This window comes from Pteropus alecto, unplaced genomic scaffold, assembly GCF_000325575.1.
Source record: "Pteropus alecto unplaced genomic scaffold, ASM32557v1 scaffold63, whole genome shotgun sequence".
NCBI classification, from domain to species: domain Eukaryota; kingdom Metazoa; phylum Chordata; class Mammalia; order Chiroptera; family Pteropodidae; genus Pteropus; species Pteropus alecto.
The window spans coordinates 8159916-8180017 of record NW_006434897.1 but is presented as its reverse complement, the minus strand read 5'-3'; the positions used below and the strand labels follow the sequence as shown (position 1 = coordinate 8180017).

Here is a 20102-nt window from a genome sequence, read left to right as displayed (position 1 = left end):
GACCTAGAACTGGTGGCACACTTTAGAGAGCGCAGGGCGGAGCCAGCGGGAAGGCTCACGGCTCAGTGCGCATGCTCCGAAAGCTCGGCAGAGTAAGAGTACCTGTCTCTCTCCCGGAAACTTCCGGGGCGGAGAGAAATGGGCGGAGTCAGAGCCGGAAGCATAGGGTCGGGCGCCTGTTTCTTAATCTCCTTTGTGGGAGGGGCGCAACAGCTCTCGGGTGGTGAACATATGGTGACGTGGGATGTTTTACCTGTGGTTGCGCTCCCTTTTTCTCTACCACAAGGCTGGAAGCAGACCTGGGGTACATCTGACCCCCCTGAGCAGGCGGGGAGGTAGCGCCTACCCTAGTTCCTCTATTTACGGAAGTTCTGCCCACGTCTCAGATAGTCGGCTGCATTTTGCTCCATACCGTCACTAGCAGCTTTGATTTTATACCTTTTCAGCCGCCCCACAGCCCCTCCCGCCATCATGTATGATAGGGCTCCTCGCTTGCTCAGACTGGCTGAAGGTGGCAGCACTGAGGATCATGTGGGTCCTGGGTCCTACCAGGTACCTTTCCTGAAGCAGCAGGCAACAGGTAAGATGTGAGAAAAGGCAAACCTGTGACAGACACCTCACATTAATCCTGCTCCGCTTATGTGCCTGTGACTTAAACATAATAGTACCACTTCATAAGTATAACAAAACATGAAGTAGGCTGAAAAAATATCTTTATTTTACAAGGGCAGAAAACACATGGCTAGATACTTTCTATTGTACGGATTAGACCTAAGATTTTGATTTACTGCCCTGTTGACTATATGAGTCTCCAAATCTTGTGTGCTTCTTACCGTTTACTGTCTATTTTCATTGTAATCTTGTCTGCCACACACTTCCTACCACTAGCCAGAGACATGTATTTACTAAAATGTAACTTTTATATTTCAATTTTTGCAATATCATTTAAAGATACAGCCCCATGTATTTTTTAAGATAGATGCCTCTTATCTGACCAAACCCACGTTCTTTTTGAACATACTTAATGAGGGCCTTTTTATCCTACCTTCTGTAAAAAAACAAAACAAAACCAACAATTATATTCTTGAGAGATGGAGTGGAAATGGATAATTTAAAAAAATTATTCATTTATTTGCAATTAGTGACCTAGGGAAAATTTAATACATACTTCCAATTTACTTTCTGCTTTTCTTAATCCGATGATTTTGTGAAGTTTAATACCATTCAAATTATAGTTCTTCCCTTGTTAACCTATATTTTCCCTATTCCTACGCTGTGTATTTTTAAACAAATGCCAGGATCCATTACTGTGTTGACCTGACCAGATTAAGATTTAGGTTGATATAGGTTTCTTTGGGTGGAGGACAGATTAGTCATTTGTCATCGTTTTAATCTTGAATTTTACTGCTTTTCAACATCTGATATAAATATCAGTATTCTTGGAGCTTATTGTCTGTCTTTAATGCAGTTGAATTGTAAGCACTATCTCTCTCATAATTTATTAGCCACCAACGACCACCGAAAATGCTTACACCTATGATACTTTTAAATCCTAATTTTATTGTGACACAACTGACCACTTTATTTTTAGAAATATTTCTTCCCCCTGGTATCTGTAACATCATCATTTTTTTCCTGGTTCTTTTTCTAACTTGGGGACAGTGCCTGATACATGGTTAGGACCTAATAAACATTTGTTAAATGCTGAATCAGGGAATCACTTCCTCCCCACCACCCCCACCTCTTCATAGTCTTCTTTAAAAGTTCTAATTTTTTTAAACACCTTTTTAGTGTTTATATACTGTACTTTCCATCTTTTGCTTGTTGCTTTTTTCATGTGTACTTTCTTATTAAAATCCATAGCTTCAACTACTATCTATATTCTGATTCTGATGACTCCCAGAAATATAGGTAATTTATATATCTAAGTTGAACTTTCTTCTGATCTTAAATCCTCTGCATTGCCAGTTACTTTTTTGGACATCTCCACATGGGTGGTCTCTGGCATTTCAAATTCCAAGTGTCTTAATTCATCATTTTCCCCACTATTACTAGCCCCTTTGAAAAAATTCTCTATCAGTCAATCACAAACTTTAAGTTTTGGAATTATTCTAGACTCCTTTTTCTCTGACTGACCACTCCCACTGATATTTAAGACCTATTGATTTTGTCTTCTCATTATCTTAAATTATCCTTTCTCTTAATTTACCTGCCCTTGTCTTAGTTCAGGCCTCATTATTTCTATTGTGAAATAAACCAATAAAATATTACTGGTTTCTTTCAATTTTAGTCTCCACCCCAACTTCTATCTTATGGTTAACGTGATCTTTCTAAGATATAATTATGTTATTTGTTTAAAAAAAATTCCTTTTAACACTAAGGTTAAAATCTGAACTCCTTGACATGGTGCATAAGATTCTTCATGATCTGATCTCTGACCTGTTCTCCTGCTTTACCTGGTCTTTCCAGGCACCCACATCTTCACCGAGACTTAACCTACGTATCAGCAATTCCGGCTTTGCATTTTCGGTAAGTTCATGCTTAACTACTTCCATATCTTTGTATCCGCTGATACCTTTGCCCAGTATGCTCTTTCTTTCTTTCTCACCTGGCTAATTCCTACTTATTCTTCAAGACTCAGGTAAAGTGAAGTTGTTCTCTGTTCTTTCTCAAGTCTTTCGTCTTTGACTTCTTAATGACTTTCATAGCACCCTGATACTATATTGTAATTATCTGTTAACTTATCTGGCTGCCACACTAAAATGTGAGTTTCTTGAGGGCAGTAACCAGGCTCTTTACTCCATTATTCTCAGTTTTCAGTTCAATACCATAACAGATTGAAAAAAAAAAAAAAACAAACCCAATAATTCTTGAAATAAAGTTAAAAAAATTTAAGGAGTGACACATAGCAGAATAAAAACTCTTATAACATGACTTATATGAACTCTGCTTAGAGAGCAGTAGATAGAATATTGCAAGGCCCTTCCATGACTATTTTATAGAATTGTGATTTGTTGAACTATGAAGGAAACTAGGAAATTCCGTTCTTGAGAACTTTGAGCAGCTGCATCCTATAGATCCCAGTTTTAGCGATACTCAGTGATAACATGCTGATAATTGATAGAAGGTACAGGTGTTTCTAGTCATTTCTCTACTGATTCTCTAGCAAGATAGTTTAAAAGTAGCTTATTTAATTCCTAAAAATATCTCACCTTCTCTTAAACATCAGTAACACACTAGACTATGCAGAGGTATACATAGTTATTTCATTTAAGGGTCAGGTAGATTTTATAGAGTATAATGTAGGAAGAGCAGATGTTGGGACTCTATATAACTCAGTTGTTGAATTATGCAAGAGGAGAGAACCTTAGAGTCTTAGATCTTCAAAAGAAAGAAGCAAATATTCTTTATTACTGGCCTTTCTTTTCCCTAATTACCACTCTTCCCTTTTTGTCTTCACATTTTTCTCAGGAAATTCTTTCCACCCTAATTTGCAAACTTTATTGCCTTGACTTTTGGCCATTTTATCAGGAAGACACTTTTCTACCCAGGATTTGCAACCTGAAAGAGACAATATGAGCTTCTCTGGTTTCATGAGTGGGAGAAATAATAGATATTCCAATCTAGATTAGTGAGAGCAGTTTCTGATAGTCTCATTTATCTGAGAAACAAGCAAGTCTTAGCTCATCAGAGCAAGTTTTCCCCAGGGACAATCAGTCTAGTAAAATATGATAAAAACATGATCCTTTTAATAATGTGACTGCTACTGGCATTATTGTGCTGAGGAATATTTCATTGTTTTTGAGCTTGATTTACATAAATGGCATGTCACATAAGCTGTATATTCGTTACTTATATTGGTTCTGCATTAGTTATTTCTAAGCTCAGTGACAGAAGCTTCTAAATATATTTTTTTCTCATATTTCTTCTTTAGGGAGCAATGAGCTTTATCTGCCACAGAAGCATGAGCTGTCTGTGGTCTTGTACTCATGCCTATGTGCTTATGCCAACGCTAATGATTTTATCTTATTAGCCGGTCAGAGTTTAGGGACACAACCTCAGGGAATGCAATCTATATTTATGTTTAAAAAACAATATGTATGTGATTGCTCTATATGTTGATGTTCCTGAGATGAGTATGTTTCAAAGATCTAGTTATTGCTTTTTTGTGAAGAATACTCTTTTTTGTTGTTTTGAGCTTTAGTGGCTGTGGAACTTACCTTTTAATCATATGCTGCCCACCTTCTTGGGATGGACTGAGATTTATTGCTTCATCCCAATTTGATTTATCTCCTGCTGTTGGCACCTCAAACTCTATATATCCCAAACTGAATTTATTTATTTCTTCTCAAATCTTTTCCTCTTTTATATTCTTAATTTCTTCTTTCTACCCCATGGTTAGTTTATCATTTGTAGTTGGCACTTCACATGTCGATATAGCCTTATGTCTGAAATAAAACTTTTATCTTACAGTCTACCAACCCAAGTTTCCCAGAACGCTCTTCTATATTTTATGCCTTAATTTAGCAGCACTCTTTGTAGTGTAATTATTTGTCTATTTGTCTGGCTGCCCCACTATTTGAGGTCACGATTTTAGCTTGTTCATTATTGTACCCTCACTGCCTCTCTCTGACACATAATAAAGCATTCAGTATTATTGAATGAATAAATAAAGGTGTAGTTTAGAATATCATGTATTAATTCTGTATTTAATGTTTAATATGCAAAGCATATTGATACGGTGACCTACCATCCTGGTTTATCTGGGAATGTCCTGGCTTTAGCACTAAAAGTTCTGTTTCCTAGGCAAAGTAGGACAATATGTCACCCTAGCTATAAATATTAGTTAGGTATACAGTTATGAATAAAACAGAAAAGTCCTTTTTCTCATGGAGCTTATCGGTAGAAACATTTTCTTGTGGTTTTACTTGAGCTTAATATTTTATACAAGCTTTTAGCCTATTGATGAAAGAGACTAATTAATTTTGGAAAACTTCAATGAAGATTTTATGAGTACTGGCTTTCTTACGTACATGGGGCTATTGCATAGTTTGTTTTTTCCATTTTTATATAAATTTCAGTATTTTGCAACTAATTTTACATTTGTTTAGAGATTCAGTTAGAATCTCTGCCATGTTCTGATGACAGCAGCCTCAAAACTAGCTTTCTTGGTTCTCATATCTATATTATATAACTTCAGTGTTTCTAAACCTAAATTAAAAAAATATATATATCTTTAATTGTGAGGTGAAATATTTATGCAGAAAATTGCATAAAATATAAATTTATGGATTAAAAAGTGAATATTCAAGTCAAGAAATAGTGCCAAATTTTCCTTTTCAATCATAACTCTATCCTCTTCCCCTATGGGTAAGCACTATTTTGATATTTATGGATCACTTCCTTGCTTTTTAGTGAATTATTAAATCCTCTTGATGAAATGACCCCTTTATCATAATGAAATGTCTCTCTTATTCCTGGTATTCCTTGTTCTAAAATCTGCTTTGTCTAATTTTAATATGGTCACAACAGCTTTCTTTGATTCATGGATGCATGGTAAATCTTTTTTGTCCTTTTATTTTTAACCACTGTATCTTTCTGTTTAAGAGAGTTTCCTGTAGATGGCATAAAATAGGGTCTTGGTTTTTTTATCCAATCTGACAATTTCTGCCTTTTAATTGGGGCGTTTAGAACTTGTCCATTTAATTTAATTATCAATATTGTTGTCTTTACTCTCTTGCTATTTGTTTTCTATTTATCTCATCTGTTCTTTGTTTCTCTTTTCTTCTTTCCCCACCTTCATTGAATGAGTTGAATTTTTTGTTTAAAAGGTTTTGTTTTTATCTTCACTATTGGTTTACTAGCTATACCTCTTTGTTTTTTTTAGTGGTTGCTCTAAGATTTATAATATACATCTCTAACATCAGTTTACCTTTAAAAATATTATGCCACTTGACATATAATATATAAACTTTACAACAGTATGCTTCCATTTCCTCCATCTCATCATTTTGTCCTATTGTGGCCATACATTTTCTTTTACATGTACTATAATGACACAATAAATTGAAATTATTTTTGCCTTAAACAGTCAATTATTTTTTAAAAGGATTAAGAATTGAGAAAAAGTCTTTTATTAACCCACGTAAAATTTGTTGTTAATCCCATCCAGTGGTACTTTTCATTTCAGAAGTTTGATTTGGGTTTTTATCTTCCCTTTATCTTATCATGTTCATCTTTCTTCTACCTTATTGAACATATAAAGAGTATTTATAATAGATACTTTAATGTTCTTGTGTACTAATTCTATCTTCTCATTTCTAGATCTGCTTCTTTTCATTGAGTTTTCTCCTGTTTTTAGGACATATTTTCCTACCTCTTGGAAGAACACTGGTAGTTTGCACTATTCACTTCACATAATCTGTAGCTTGGTTTATGTGTGCTTATCTGTGTTTTAAAATCTGTATCTCGTTCTCTAGTTGCTTACATTTTATTGGTGTTCTGGATTTTTTAGCTCTGCTGGACACCCTTGCCTTTTCAAAATGAACCTTGACTTCCTTTTAAGGATTTCTATTCTTGTGGTCTTTGTTATAATATTCAATAGATTCTTGCTTTATAAGGGTAAGCTCTGTATTTTACTCTCTTCTTTTAAGCTGCAATACCTAACAAATAAATAATTCTTGATTTCAGTTGTGTTTAATTCAGTGGGCCTCAAAAGAAAAACATTATTTCTAGTTTTTAAAAGAATATCTTTTATTAGTAGTCAAGATTAGCAAGATTTTAAACTATTCTAATATCACCATAAATTTTCATAGTGCATACATTTTCCTTTAGTGTTTAAGATTCTTACAAGTTTTGAGTCCTCACTTTTATTCTTTTACTACTACTTGAATGTGGTTGCTCTTTTCTCTCCCATCTCTTCTATAATATTTATGTGGCTAAACTATACCATTTTCTTGATACATTTCTTGGAAATTTTTTTCAGTCTTTCAACAGACTAAATCTGTCTACTAAGTTTATCTACTAAGTTTGTCAAAGTTTCTGATTGCTTGTTCCAATGAAATTTGTATCTTGGATTTATTTGTAAACCTTTGTTTGGGGTCAGACAATCAAGAAATATTTACTGAGTGCCAATTATGTACCAAAGCAAGGAGACATTATTAACTACTTGCTATAAATTCACTTTAAATTATTTCTATCTAGGATGTCTCTACAAATTTACATATGCTGTTCTCTACAAATAACAGATACTATTCCAAAATATAAAACAGTTGTTTTCTGAAATGAAAATATTTTATCAGCTAAATATAACTGCCATTTTCATGCCAACCAAATATACTTAGAAGAAAAAAGACTTTTTAAAAAATTTTCTTTAGGCATTTTCCTGTTGTTTAGTAAGTCCAGTTCTAAGGTCCTTTTATTTAATATATATTAATAAAAATTCTGTTCTTACATCAGAATTTAAAAATGCAACAACTTCTGTGGCTAGCCATTAGTTCTTATAGTCTCAACAATTGAAGTTCCTAAATGATTTTATGTATTTTGAGTGCTTTTACTCTGAAATCATTGGAATCTTATCTGCCAGTGATATGATTTTATTTTTGTAGGTGGCTATGCACCATTTCTTTCTTTGGCTGCCAGAGAAAGTACTTTTACTGTTGCTTCTAACACTGAGAATGCTGTTCCAGGTCCAGGATACTATAATGTTTCAGAAGCACAGGTAAATTTATAATAGTTATTATAATTGTTTAAGTTAATAAAAATCATGCTTTCTTCCTTTAATAGACTATCATGTCAATTGTCATTTTTTATTTTCCCTTTATATCGTCTTTCTTCTTTCATTCTATGTTTTGTAACTGGAATAAGAGAAATATGTTCAATGTTGGATACCTGGTTGGGTGTTCTTCATTATTCTATGTATTCTATAAAACATAAAACATTGTTACATGCTTCATAGTCCTTGAGACTCTTGAATGAGAGAATAGGACTATTGAATTATGGCCCATGGAAGTTGTGCAAATTGTCAAGATATGTAGAAGAGGAATGGAAATAGAGTGAAGGAATTGGTTTGTGTGACATACTCTAAAGCTAGAGCTATTGCTATTTACTCATTTGTCTCCTATTTCTATACAGTCTTAAGAGTCTGTGATTAGAATCTTCTGTGGTGCATTTATATTAAGAAACAGTAGATGTAATTTTAATATTTTCATAATCATGGATATCATCTTCTACCCTTTCCACATAAATGTTGTATTTATACATAATGACTCCTAACTGACCCTACCAGACCTTTATTTCGCCTGTTGGAGGCCCAGATGCAGTTATTGATGCCTTGAATTTTGTGTTAGACTTTCTAAATGAATAATAGCAACCATTCTGTCAGGGATTTTTGGTTATAAGCAATAAAATAGATTTTTAAGACAGATACTAGGTTTACAATAAAAGATTTACAGGAAAAGCACTTGATTGGCTCATAGACTTGAAGAATTGAACAATCACGTCTTAAGGAAGGAAAGGACTAAGACAATTCTAGGTATTTCAGGAGTAGGAACTTCTGCACCATTCAATAGAGAACTGCCATTAGATAACTTAATTCTATAACTTCCTTTTATTCTTTTATGTGTGACTCCACTCAAGATTAAAATTCATAGTAAGGAGAATCTGATTGGTCCAGTTTAATTATGGACCAATACCTGTAGATCCTGAGATGGAAGATCCTGCATTTGGAAGCTCCTTTAAAACCACAAAGTATGGAGGAAGTTTGATTTCCATTACATTTCTTCCCCTGACTGCCCAGTCTCTTCTCATGCACACAACACACATACACAGTTATTCTTCCCATATATATAATTTATAAAATGCAGTTATTTTCTGTATAATTTTCAAATATACCTTCCCAGAAGGAGCCAAATCAATGTCTAGCTGCTGCATTCAGAGATGTTGTGTCACTACCAGAAGATTCCTGGATTTCTAGATTAAAGTCATTTCTTCTTTTGTTCTTTTACATTCCTATTTCATTGTTTCGCAATCTATAGATTAAATGGTAAATATAGCATGCTATATTATAAAGAAGTAGTTAGGAGTATAGGCTCTGGAGCTAGACTACTTAGATTCATAATCAGTCTCTGCCACTTACTTAGCTGTGAGACTTAATCTTAACGACTTAATCTCTTTAGGCCACAGTTTCCTCACCTGTTAAATAAAAGTAATAACTTTATAGGCTTTTCTTAAGGACTAAATATGTTAGTAAGCATTTAGATTAGTGACTGATTATAGTTAGCATTCAATAAATTTTAACCATAGTGTTGCCTTTTTACAGTAGAAAGGGGAAAGAAAGAAATGGGAAGTGAAAAAATGATATAGGAAGCAAGAAAATACAGGTGGGAATCTATTTTGTTTCTGTAACTGATCTTGCGGTTATTGGTAAATAAAGATATTACTCATTCTCTGTTCCCTATCTTTTCAACAAGGACTTTGTCTGGTGGAGTTCTTAGTTTGGCGGAGAGACCAGAATTTTCAGTTAAGAGAAATCTGAGTTCTTGGTTCTCAGGCTTGCTTCTCAGACCTTTAAATAAATTTATTCTTAGCATTTTTACTGGGTGTTACAGTGTGAGGAAGCTCTGCTGGGTATCTCTGTGTTCCATCCCACCATACTCTTCTGGGCTTTCATTAGTCTTGTTTTTCAGTCCTGCTCATGGTTAACCACTTCAGCCAATACACTAACCTTGTTATTTTGCTTTTTGCTTTATAGCATAAAGAGCCTGGAATGGTCAGTTGGTGGTCTTAACTTTCAATTCAGTGGAACATCTGTTGCTTCTCTCTGGGGTATTAAAACTTTCAGAATACTAAAGGTTAGATGACAAAAAGCAAAAAATTCTAGTCATTAAATGTAATTATTAGAAGTGTCACTTCTGCTTACACTCCAGAGCCCTCATACCAGCATAGTATGGGTGTATTGGCTTGCTCGTCCTACACATAGTTCCCTTTTTAAAACTGATATGTAACTCCAGTATTCTAAGAGGGAAATGTAGTAAAATACACAAAAGGTAGACTTCAAGCTTGTTAAATATGGCAAGTGTCAGGATGTTGGAATATAATATTAATACTAAATTTAGTCAATTCCACATGTAAAATAATATAAAATGCAGTTTAGGTCAAATTTCATCTTATTCCAAATTGGGTATATTTCTTGGATTTCAGGAATAAGGGATTAGAAAATATGCTTTTTTTTTTGTGCAATGAAAGATCTAAGGAAAAAGAGTTCTAGTAGTCTCTGTTTTTCTTCTTAAACTAAACAAATGCCAGAAGAAGATTGATTTCCTTGGTTTAAAAAATGATTTATGACTTATTTACTAAATTGCTGTTGTTTTTTTGGGGGGGGGGGTAGTTTTAGGCTAAATTATTGCCAAACTATTAGAAGTTTAAGAAGTGTGAATTTATCACACAATTTAAAAAATAAAGTCCATTTCATTTTAAATGGATGGATTAGGAATCATGCTTTTAATGTGACATAGTTTACATATTCTGTAAATAATATGGAGAATAAAGGGATAGCCTTATTGGAAATTAATGCAAGTATTTAATAATTTTTTTAAACTTTTCTTTGGAAGCATAGGTTGAAATGTTGCTTTCTATCAGCAAAACTTAGTAAATATTATTTAGAGACTTCAAGTAATAATTTAAAAACCCTAAAATGTAGGTTGTAGTTGTGAGGGCCTGCCTTCCCCGTAAAATGATAATAGCTGAAACTTTATAAAGCAGAACATTTAGAGTTGAAACTGTGCACCCAATTTGGACTTCTCTATTTCTCTGTATCTCTTATGGTTATTTCAGTTTGGTTATGGTTTGTCACCACTATTCCAAAATTGGGGGTGGGGATGAGGTATACTTTTTGCCTTTACAGCTCTTGCCCAGTCATGGGCAAAATCACTTTTCCTTTGTTTCCTTTAGCATCTGAAGCATGTTAATTTTTTACATGGAAGTTTGCTTAGTATATAAAAGAACATAAAGGAATTAAGAAAATAAAACAAGCAAAAGAATCAAGTTTACAAAATACAGACTTCTGATCCTTTGATAGATAATTAGCTTGTTAAGTCACATATCTTGTTCTGTTCATAATCCTGTTTCCTAGGATGAGTCCCACTACAGAGAGTCAGTACAAATTTTATTTATGTTTTCCGATCTTACTCTCTTTCAGTTTCTGACTTGTCTATGCATGGCAAGTACCATCTTGTTTCTTGCTACATGGAAATGGTTCTAGATGTGGAAATCTCTTTTGGGACTAGATAAATAGTTTCTTTTCTATATTTCATTACTTAGGCCTAGGTAATTGATGTCCAAATTAGGTTTGATTTTTTATCTAAGAGATATCTCTCACTAGAGCTGAATGATGGGATATCATATGTGATATGTAATATAGTATGTGGCTTCACCCTTAAGATGAAACTGCCCCTGTAATGTTGGGGGTTTGCTGATAATATAATAATTCATAAAATAACTAGTATGTAGACAAAAGCACAGTATGCAAGAAGTAGTAACACCATTTTTCTCACAGGTTTTCATGTAAATGTATAATTATTTAGTAATATGTTTTTTGAGTCACTTATTTGACATATGGCAGTTTCTTTTGTAGCCTCTTATAAAATCAGTAGATTGATAGTTATGAAATATGAATAATTTGAAAACATTTTCTGGTTAATTTGTACTACAGTTTAAAAATCCCATTAGATTGATTTTATTATAATCTGTAAAGGACTCAATATAAATTCAAATTGCAATTTAAATTGTAAGACCATAGAGACCATACACAATGATGGCTTTTGAAGAATTAAAATTCAAGGTCTTTTTTTTTTCACATGATTTAACTATATAACTTGTAATGTTAATTTTTTTTTTTTGCAAAATCATTAATCTATTATTATAGATCCAATCTCTTTAAACATAGAAATTCTGAACTTATTAAAACAGTAATCAAATAATGAATTGGCTAAGAATATAACATGACTTAAAAAAAATCTTATCTGGTCAATCAAATGCCAACTACTATTACTATGAATCATTTTTGGAATGATTACACTATGACTGTTTAATAGAAACTAGTATGATGGAATTTTACCTCAAATAAATGGCTATTATCTAGTTGATAATTTTCCGATTCTAGAGAATCCATTTATGTGGTATGGAGAGCAATGGAATAGTCCTCCCAGTGCTTTTTCTGCAGTAAACATGTTTAACACTAATCTGAGCATAAAACCAAGCTGTTGCCAATAAGCCTACATAAACATCCCTAGAAATGAACAAAATATTTTCATGAAAATAATTAGTTCAAAGCAAGCTTGGAAGGTTTGCTTTTTCCTTGCAATCTGAATACCAGCATTTTTAGCTCCTTTCAAAGGTACAGATTCTCCAGGGGCCTGTATATTTACACTCTTTATTCCTGTTCCACAGCTTTGGAGAGTCCTATGTCTCTGATTTCTGTTTCAAAACTGAGTTTTACATTCTCCTACAGTGTACAGCAAATTTTAGTTTGAATTCAGAGTTGTAACTGATAACCATCATTGTCATTTCTCTTATCCTCTTTTACTAGAACTATGTCTTCAATTAAGAGTCTTAACTTTCTCAGGTTGAGTTTTAAAACTATTTTTTCATATTACTATATAATATTTATTAAATAAGTATTAATGATAAACTGTTTCTTTTAATTATTTTATAATTTTTTTTTCTCTTCAATTTAGTATAATATAAAAGGAGGCCATAGTCTACAAAATCGGGAGAAACGTTTTAAGAAGTTTATTTCCGACAGTCCAGGACCAGCGAGCTATGATCAATCTTGTCCTGGAACATTCAAGATCACGAAGAGAAAAGTACTAGGGGCCAAAGAGCATCTTCAATCTGTACGTTGTAATTTTAAAGTTTTTCTAATGACATTTCTTTAAGTTAAAATAAAATAGAAAAGGTTCAATGTTTTATGTGACGTTAAATACATTTAAAAAGCCTTACAATTACTGGATTTTGTTAACAAATGTCACCATGATAAAAATAAACTTGAAAACAATAATAAATAAAAAGCCTTACTATAAAGATTAGTAGGTTTATTAATATCCTACTGTAGTTATTTTATAATTAAATGAATACTCAGTTTTGTAAACTTTAGTTATTTTTTGTTACAAATAGATGGGTGAATTGGGTTACAAATGAATTGTATTTCTTACTGTGGATTACAGTCAAAAAATTTAAATCTCATTATGCTAAGGTATGGATTTAGAAAATGAATTGCTAGGTCGTGGAGTATGTCCATGTTGAAGTTTACTAAATACAGATCCAAGATCCCTCTCTACAATTCTGAAATCCAAAAAAACTCTAAAACCACTTTTCCCATAAATTTGTAACAAAGTCCTTTGGCAGTGAAAATGAACCTAAAACTAAGGCTATTTGAAGTCTGTAATTAACCCATTTAGTGTAATGATTCATGTTTCACTGTAGAAAGATCAATATGTTGAGAGTAGAATGCTGCTCCGAACTCATTGGGAGTGGTAATGTAAAAATGTTCTCTTCACCTTTTACCTTTCAAACAAACAAACAAGAATTTCAAACACACCTGGTCTCAAAGGTTTTCAGTAAGAATTTGCAAACTTATGTACCAAAAGGCTCTCCAAATTGGCTGAACTAATTTACACTTCTATCAGCAACGAGAGAGCTTTTTCCCCCATTTTGCCCAGACTTGATATAGTCAGACTTAAAAAGTTTTGCCAATCTCATCAGTGAGAAAACACATCTTGTTGCTATTTTAATTTGTACTTCTCTGGTTATTGAAAAGGATAAACATTTTCTTATGTGTATTGGCCATTCGGATTTCCTCTTTTGGGAACTGTTTGTTTATATGACTCTTTTTTTTTTTTTTGACAATTCAACAGTAAGTCATATATATTTTGCATTGTATGTTCACTGCCCATAGTTAGATTTCTTTCTGTCGCCATGTATTTGCCCCTTTTACCTCATCTACCTCCCTCTTCCTTTCTCCCTGCTGGTAACAACTAGTCTGTTGTCCATGTCCATGAATCTCTGTTTGTTTATCATGTTTGTTCGTTGCTTTTAGAGTTATATCCCACATATAAATGTATCATGTAGTTTTCAACTTTTTCTCTCTGGCTTATTTTGCTTAGCATGATTATCTCAAGGTCCATCCATGTTGTCGTAAGTGGCAGTACATTATCTCTTCTTATAGCTGAGTAAATTCCATTGTATGTATGTACCACAGCTTCTTTATCCAGTCATCTATTGTAGGACACTTGGTTGCTTCTGTATTCTGGCCATATGAATAATGCTGCTATGAATATTGGTGTGAAAATATCTTTTTGGATGTGTTTTCAAGTCTTTGGGGGTAAATACCCAGTAGAGGGATTGCCGGATCACATGGTAGATTAATTCTTAGTTTTTTGAGGAACCTCCATAATGTTTTCCATGGTGGCTGTACCAGTTTGCAGTCCCACCAGCAGTGTATGAGGGTTCCTTTTTCGCTACATCCTCTCCAACACTTGTTATTACTTGTCTTGTTGATAATAGCTATTCTAACAGGTGTGAGATGGTATCTCATTGTAGTTTTGATTTGCATTTTCCTAATAGCTAGTGATGTTGAGCATCTTTTCATATGTTTGTTGGCCATTTGTATGTTTTCTTGGGAGAAGTGTTGGTTCAGATGCTTTGGCTATCTTTTAATTGGATTATTTTGTTGTTACTGAGTTGTATGAGTTCTTTGTATATTTTGGATGTTAGGCCTTTATCGGAGGCGTTGCTTGCAAATATCTTTTCCCATTCAGATGGTTGTCTCTTTACCTTGTTGATGGTTTCTTTTGCTGTGCAGAGCTTTTTAGTTTGATATAGTCCCATTCATTTATTTTTGCTTTCTGCCCTGATTCCTGGGCTCTGCCACTGAGTGGAGCGCACAGATCTCTCAGGCAAGGCTATTCAGGGATCCTGCTGTACCTTCTCCCCTCTCTCTCCTCTGCAGGGAGCTCTGGCTTCGAGAAGCAGCTTCTTTGTTCCTCTCTATCTACTGCCAGACTCCCAACTTCCCTGGTTCTGACCTCTGGTAGTTATGCGCAGATCACTTGTTCAAACTTGCTTGTGTGCACGGTGAGTGTTTTTTGTTGAGTTTTAGATGTTCAGCTTATTGTTATTTCAAGGAGAGAGAACTGGGACATTCTTATTCCACCGTGCTTCAGAGGTCACTCAGTTAAAAGTTAAAAACTTTCGTTTTTAACTGTATTAACATCTGACTTACTTTTTGCTTTTGTTAAACCTATAGTTACTTCCAATGTCTATGGTGGATAGAAAGTAAGGGATATTTTAGAAGCCACCTGAATGGTTTACATATATATATATGTGTGTGTGTATGTATATATATATATGAAACTCTGTTTAAGTACTGTTAATAAAATAGCAAAATTTAAAACATGATTCCTGAAATAAAAAAGCTTAAAATTTAGGTGGGAGATATATATAGACAGCTAACTAATGTAAAATGAAATTTGATAGGTGCTAATTGAATGACCATGTAATTAAATGTCATAGGAGTGTAAAGGAAGATTACTGTATTATGGGAAAGAATAATTTATAGAGGATTTTTAGAGGAGGTTGGCTTTGAAGAATATCTATTTTAGTCATGGAGAGCCACGTGGTTGAAGATAGAGAAGTGGGAGCTTTTGGAGGACAATGAGATTATTTTGACTGGAATGAAGAATTTGTATAGGGTCTAGCAGGTAATATGTTTGTAAAAGTATGTTGGTGTTATATAAATAATTTTTATACCAAAGGCCTACCACTTAATAAATAATGTAATCTAGCGGATTTGGGCCGTGGTTTAATTTGAGTGTTTCTCTTGCCATATTTTACATAGTTCATATTAATTAAGTTTGAATTAGTTTTTTGATTGTTTAGGAAAATATATTTTAGGGTTTAGTGCTCAGTTGAATAATGTCAGTGCAATGACAATGAGGTTGTTTTATAAGCTGATATTTAAATATCAGCTCTTTCATGTGTGGAGACAAAATAAATATCTATGTACTCATGCAAGAGTTTATCAGACATTTTTGGAGTGACTGTGTGTACCAGACATGGTAGGCACTGATAATATATAGGAGAAAAATCACTGCTCCCTGGGATCTATAATTTTAACAGGAAAGTAATGAATGAAATTCAATACCAAAAAGTTGGTGAAATGATATCTTAATAAACATACATCATAATAAAGTGTTCACTAGTAGCTCAAAGGAGAGAGTTTTTGGAGGGGTTAGGGATATCACAGTCGAGCTGGATTTTGAAGAATAAGTCACTAAGTAGTTAAAAAAATAGGAAAAAACACTGACAGAACACCATGCGAATAAAGATATTGTATTTAATGGCATGGTATGTTCAGAGAAGAACAAAGTTCTTTGGACTATTTGGAGTATAGGAGTATAAGGGAGAGTAGTAGTAGGAATAAGGGCTAGAGAAAGAGGTAGAGGGTATATTTTGGAAAGACTACTTCATGCAAATAATTTTTGAGAGTAGTGAATGGAAGGGAAGCCAGTCAATGCTTTCCTGTTTAATTTGGTAATCAGTCTCATTAAGTATCACTGAAACTACTTAATAGTTGTCTCTAATGTTAAAAAATTCAGCTAATGATAGTATGTTAATTACATGATTATATATTAGGCATGTATACACTCAACTATAGCATTTATTTAGAATGTATAGAGGATCAATATATTAGTAAGGAATTTTCCAAATAACTAAGTCATTTACTTGTCTGTATTTTATTTGATATATTTTATACTAGTATTTCTAATATATGGTACTCCTTCATGTTTTTATTTAAATTATAAAATATTATCCATTAAAGGAAATTTTGAAAATAAAATAATCACCCTAAAATTCCTGACTCTAACATTGATATTGTATTAATTTTTGCATAGCTTTTCTCAGTATTAAATTATATATGTGTATGACTTTATACACATATATAATTTCACATAACTTACATTGCTATAGTCATAAATTCAATTTTACATTTTATTTTTTATTTTGATTCAGCATTAAATCATAGACATTTTCCTTGCCACATGGTCTGCATAATTAGGATATTTATAAAGGGCACCGGTAATATGATGATAAGTCAGTAGCTGGGAGGGAATGAAGTCAGGAAATGTTACAGAAAATGTAAAGTTTGTTTTTGCCTGGCAGATACTGTGATAGCATAGGTAACCAATTTGGCCTATTTTTTGATGTGACTATAGGAATGAATACCTGTTTTTTGAATCAGTAATAACTTTCTTTACTAAGGAAGATAAATAACTGAGCCAAGTGAAAGATTCTTTGCCTCTTAAGGTAGATTTAATAGTAATCGTACATATTACCTTGATTTACTTGAATGCCCTCCTTTAAATTATTTTTATAGAACAAACTTTTTTGTTTTATATTATGAAACTCATTAAGTCAACATTTAATAGTTACCTTTTAGTAAATTTAAATATTTGGTTCTTCATTCCTTCTCCTCTTGCCTTCGAGTAAATAAAATAAACTGTTTTCTTGCAGAAAATTTCAAAGGCACCTTCAGTTTCCAGAAGTGTTTATGTTCCTTCAATTCCTTGTGGACGGTCATATGGTTATCATATTAATGAGGATGACAGTATTATAAAACATTTTCCACCTGCTAGTGACAGCACATTAGGTCCAGCATACTATAAACCTCAATTTGTAAGTATATTGCATTTCATGTTGACAGTTGGAAGATTATGATTACACATATTTAGTTAATGTAACACTAATTGCAGTAACAAATAGATCTCCAAATCTTAGTGGCTAAATGCAACAAATTAGTTTTTCCTCATTTATGTGAGCAATCCTTGTTAAGAGACTTTTCTTCTATGTAGATATTCAGGCTTACTCTAGCTGTGTTACTATCATCTTCCAGGGCTTTGTAGTCATCTGCATCCAGCTGGCAGAAGGGGAAAGAGAATGGAGGACTACTAGTGAGAGGTTTTTGTGGGCCAGGCTTGGGAGTTAAAGCTCTGTCACATGGACACACTTTACTGCCAAGGAGGCTAGAAAATATAGCCTAACTTTATCTAGGAAGAAGAGGAAACAGGTTTAACTCACTAGAAGGCTCTGCTATAATCTATAATCATATGCAGTACATAGATATTCTTTTCCTGAATTGGAAAGTGAAAGAGAACAATTTATTTACAAGAGAATTTGAGTCTGATAGTGTATTATTTATTTCACAAATGATTATAAAAAAGATAAGGAGATTCTCTTCGATTAAAATATCAAATATATCAGATTTATCTCATCCAGGTTTGAACCAAAATTTTATTCAGCTGGTTGAAATGTATGAGTTATCCATGAATATAGATAATAAATATAGATAGATGATATGTCTGGTTTTACTTAATTATAAGACTAAAGTACATAGTGCTTTGAACCTGTTTTTTTCTTTTATACTTTTATGAGATCTGAAAGAAGTAATCCTAGTGAGCAAAATGGCAAAAATTAAGCGTAGATTTAAGGAGAGGCTGACAAGTCACGTTGGGCAGAGAATAAGTATTCTCAGGATTTGGCTTGACCTTCGCTCTCGATACTCCATAGCTTTTTGTTTGTACATGTCTCCACCTTTGAGCATTGGCTCAAGCACCTTCATAAACCATTTGGTTTGTGGCAGTAGGTATACAGAGGTATTTTCGGGTCTTAGATCTGCGGAATTGATAAAATGTTTTTCTTAAAATACTTTTACTTTATATAATTATACATTTTAATAGTATAAACATAATATATCTGTGTATCTTTCATTAGGTATAACACAAATAAAATTTTGTCACACTTGAAGTAGCTATATTTTAAAATAAATGTATCATTACAATTATTACCCTATTCAGTTTCCTTTCCTTTTGCCAAAGTAAACACTAAATCTTTATTACATACATGAATAACAATGTATATTGTTGTCTGATTTAAAATATATAAGTAAATGGTATCACCTGGTATGTAGGTTGCGTACTGTTTCACTTACTGTTATATTTTCTAGATTTAACCATATAAATGTATTAGATGTAATTCATTCATTATTTCTAGTTAATAAGTTTGCTTTTTAAAAATAATTTTAAATTTTGAAATAGTTTCAAGCTGATAGAAAAATTACACGAAGAATACAAAGAATTCTCATATACCATTCACTCCAGTCCTGTGGTTAATACTTTATCACATTTGCTTTATCATTTTTTCTCCCTATACATTTATATTATTATTATTATTTGACATTGAATTTTATTTACATTACATTAGTATCAGGTGTAGTGGTTCACAGCATAGTGGTCAGACATTTATATAATTTGTGAAGTGATCGCCTGATAAGTCTAGTACCCATCTAGCTCCATTGTTACTGCATCGTTACTAACTATATTCTCTCTGTTATGCTTTACATCCCCATGACTATTTTGTAACTACAAATTTGTACTTCTAATCCCTTCACCTTTTCACCCAGCCCCCCAAGGCCCCTCCTATGTGGTAACCATAGATTTATTGTCTGTATCCATGAGTCCGTGTCTGTTTTGTTTGCTCATTTATTTTGTTCTTTAGATTCCACATATAAGTGAGATCATATGGTATTTGTCTTTCTCTGTCTAACTTATTTTACTTAGCATAAAACTCTCTAGTTCTATCCATGTTGTCGCAAATGATAAGATTTAATTTATTTTTGTGGCCGAGTAATATTCCATTGTAAATATGTACCACGTATTCTTTATCCAGTCGTCTATTCACAGATGCCTAGGTTGTTTCTGTATCTTGACTGTTGTAAATAATGCTACAGTGAATAAAGGGATGCATATATCTTTTCAAATTAGTGTTTTGGATTTTTTTTGGATAAATCCTGAGAAGTGGAATTGTGGGGTCATAGGTAGTTCTATTTTTAATTTTTGAAGAACCTTCATACTGTTTACATAATGGCTGCGCCAATTTGCATTCTCACCACCAGTGCATGAGGGTTCCCTTTTCTCCATATCCTCACCAAAACTTGTTGTTTGTTGATTTATTGATGACGGCCATTCTGATAGGTGTGAGGTGATACC

At 33.1% G+C, this 20102-nt stretch overlaps 1 protein-coding gene across 1 annotated transcript in view; it reads left to right on the top strand.

Annotated features, from left to right (window-relative positions):
• The first annotated feature begins 207 nt into the window (after positions 1-207).
• STPG2 (sperm tail PG-rich repeat containing 2) overlaps positions 208-20102 on the top strand; it is a 102589-nt gene continuing 82694 nt past the window's right edge. The window contains exons 1-4 of the mRNA XM_025046024.1: positions 208-580; positions 7608-7720; positions 12735-12893; positions 17572-17733. Of these exons, the coding sequence (XP_024901792.1) occupies positions 472-580; positions 7608-7720; positions 12735-12893; positions 17572-17733 (543 nt within the window). The 5' untranslated portion in view covers positions 208-471. The remainder of the gene's footprint in view (positions 581-7607; positions 7721-12734; positions 12894-17571; positions 17734-20102) is intronic.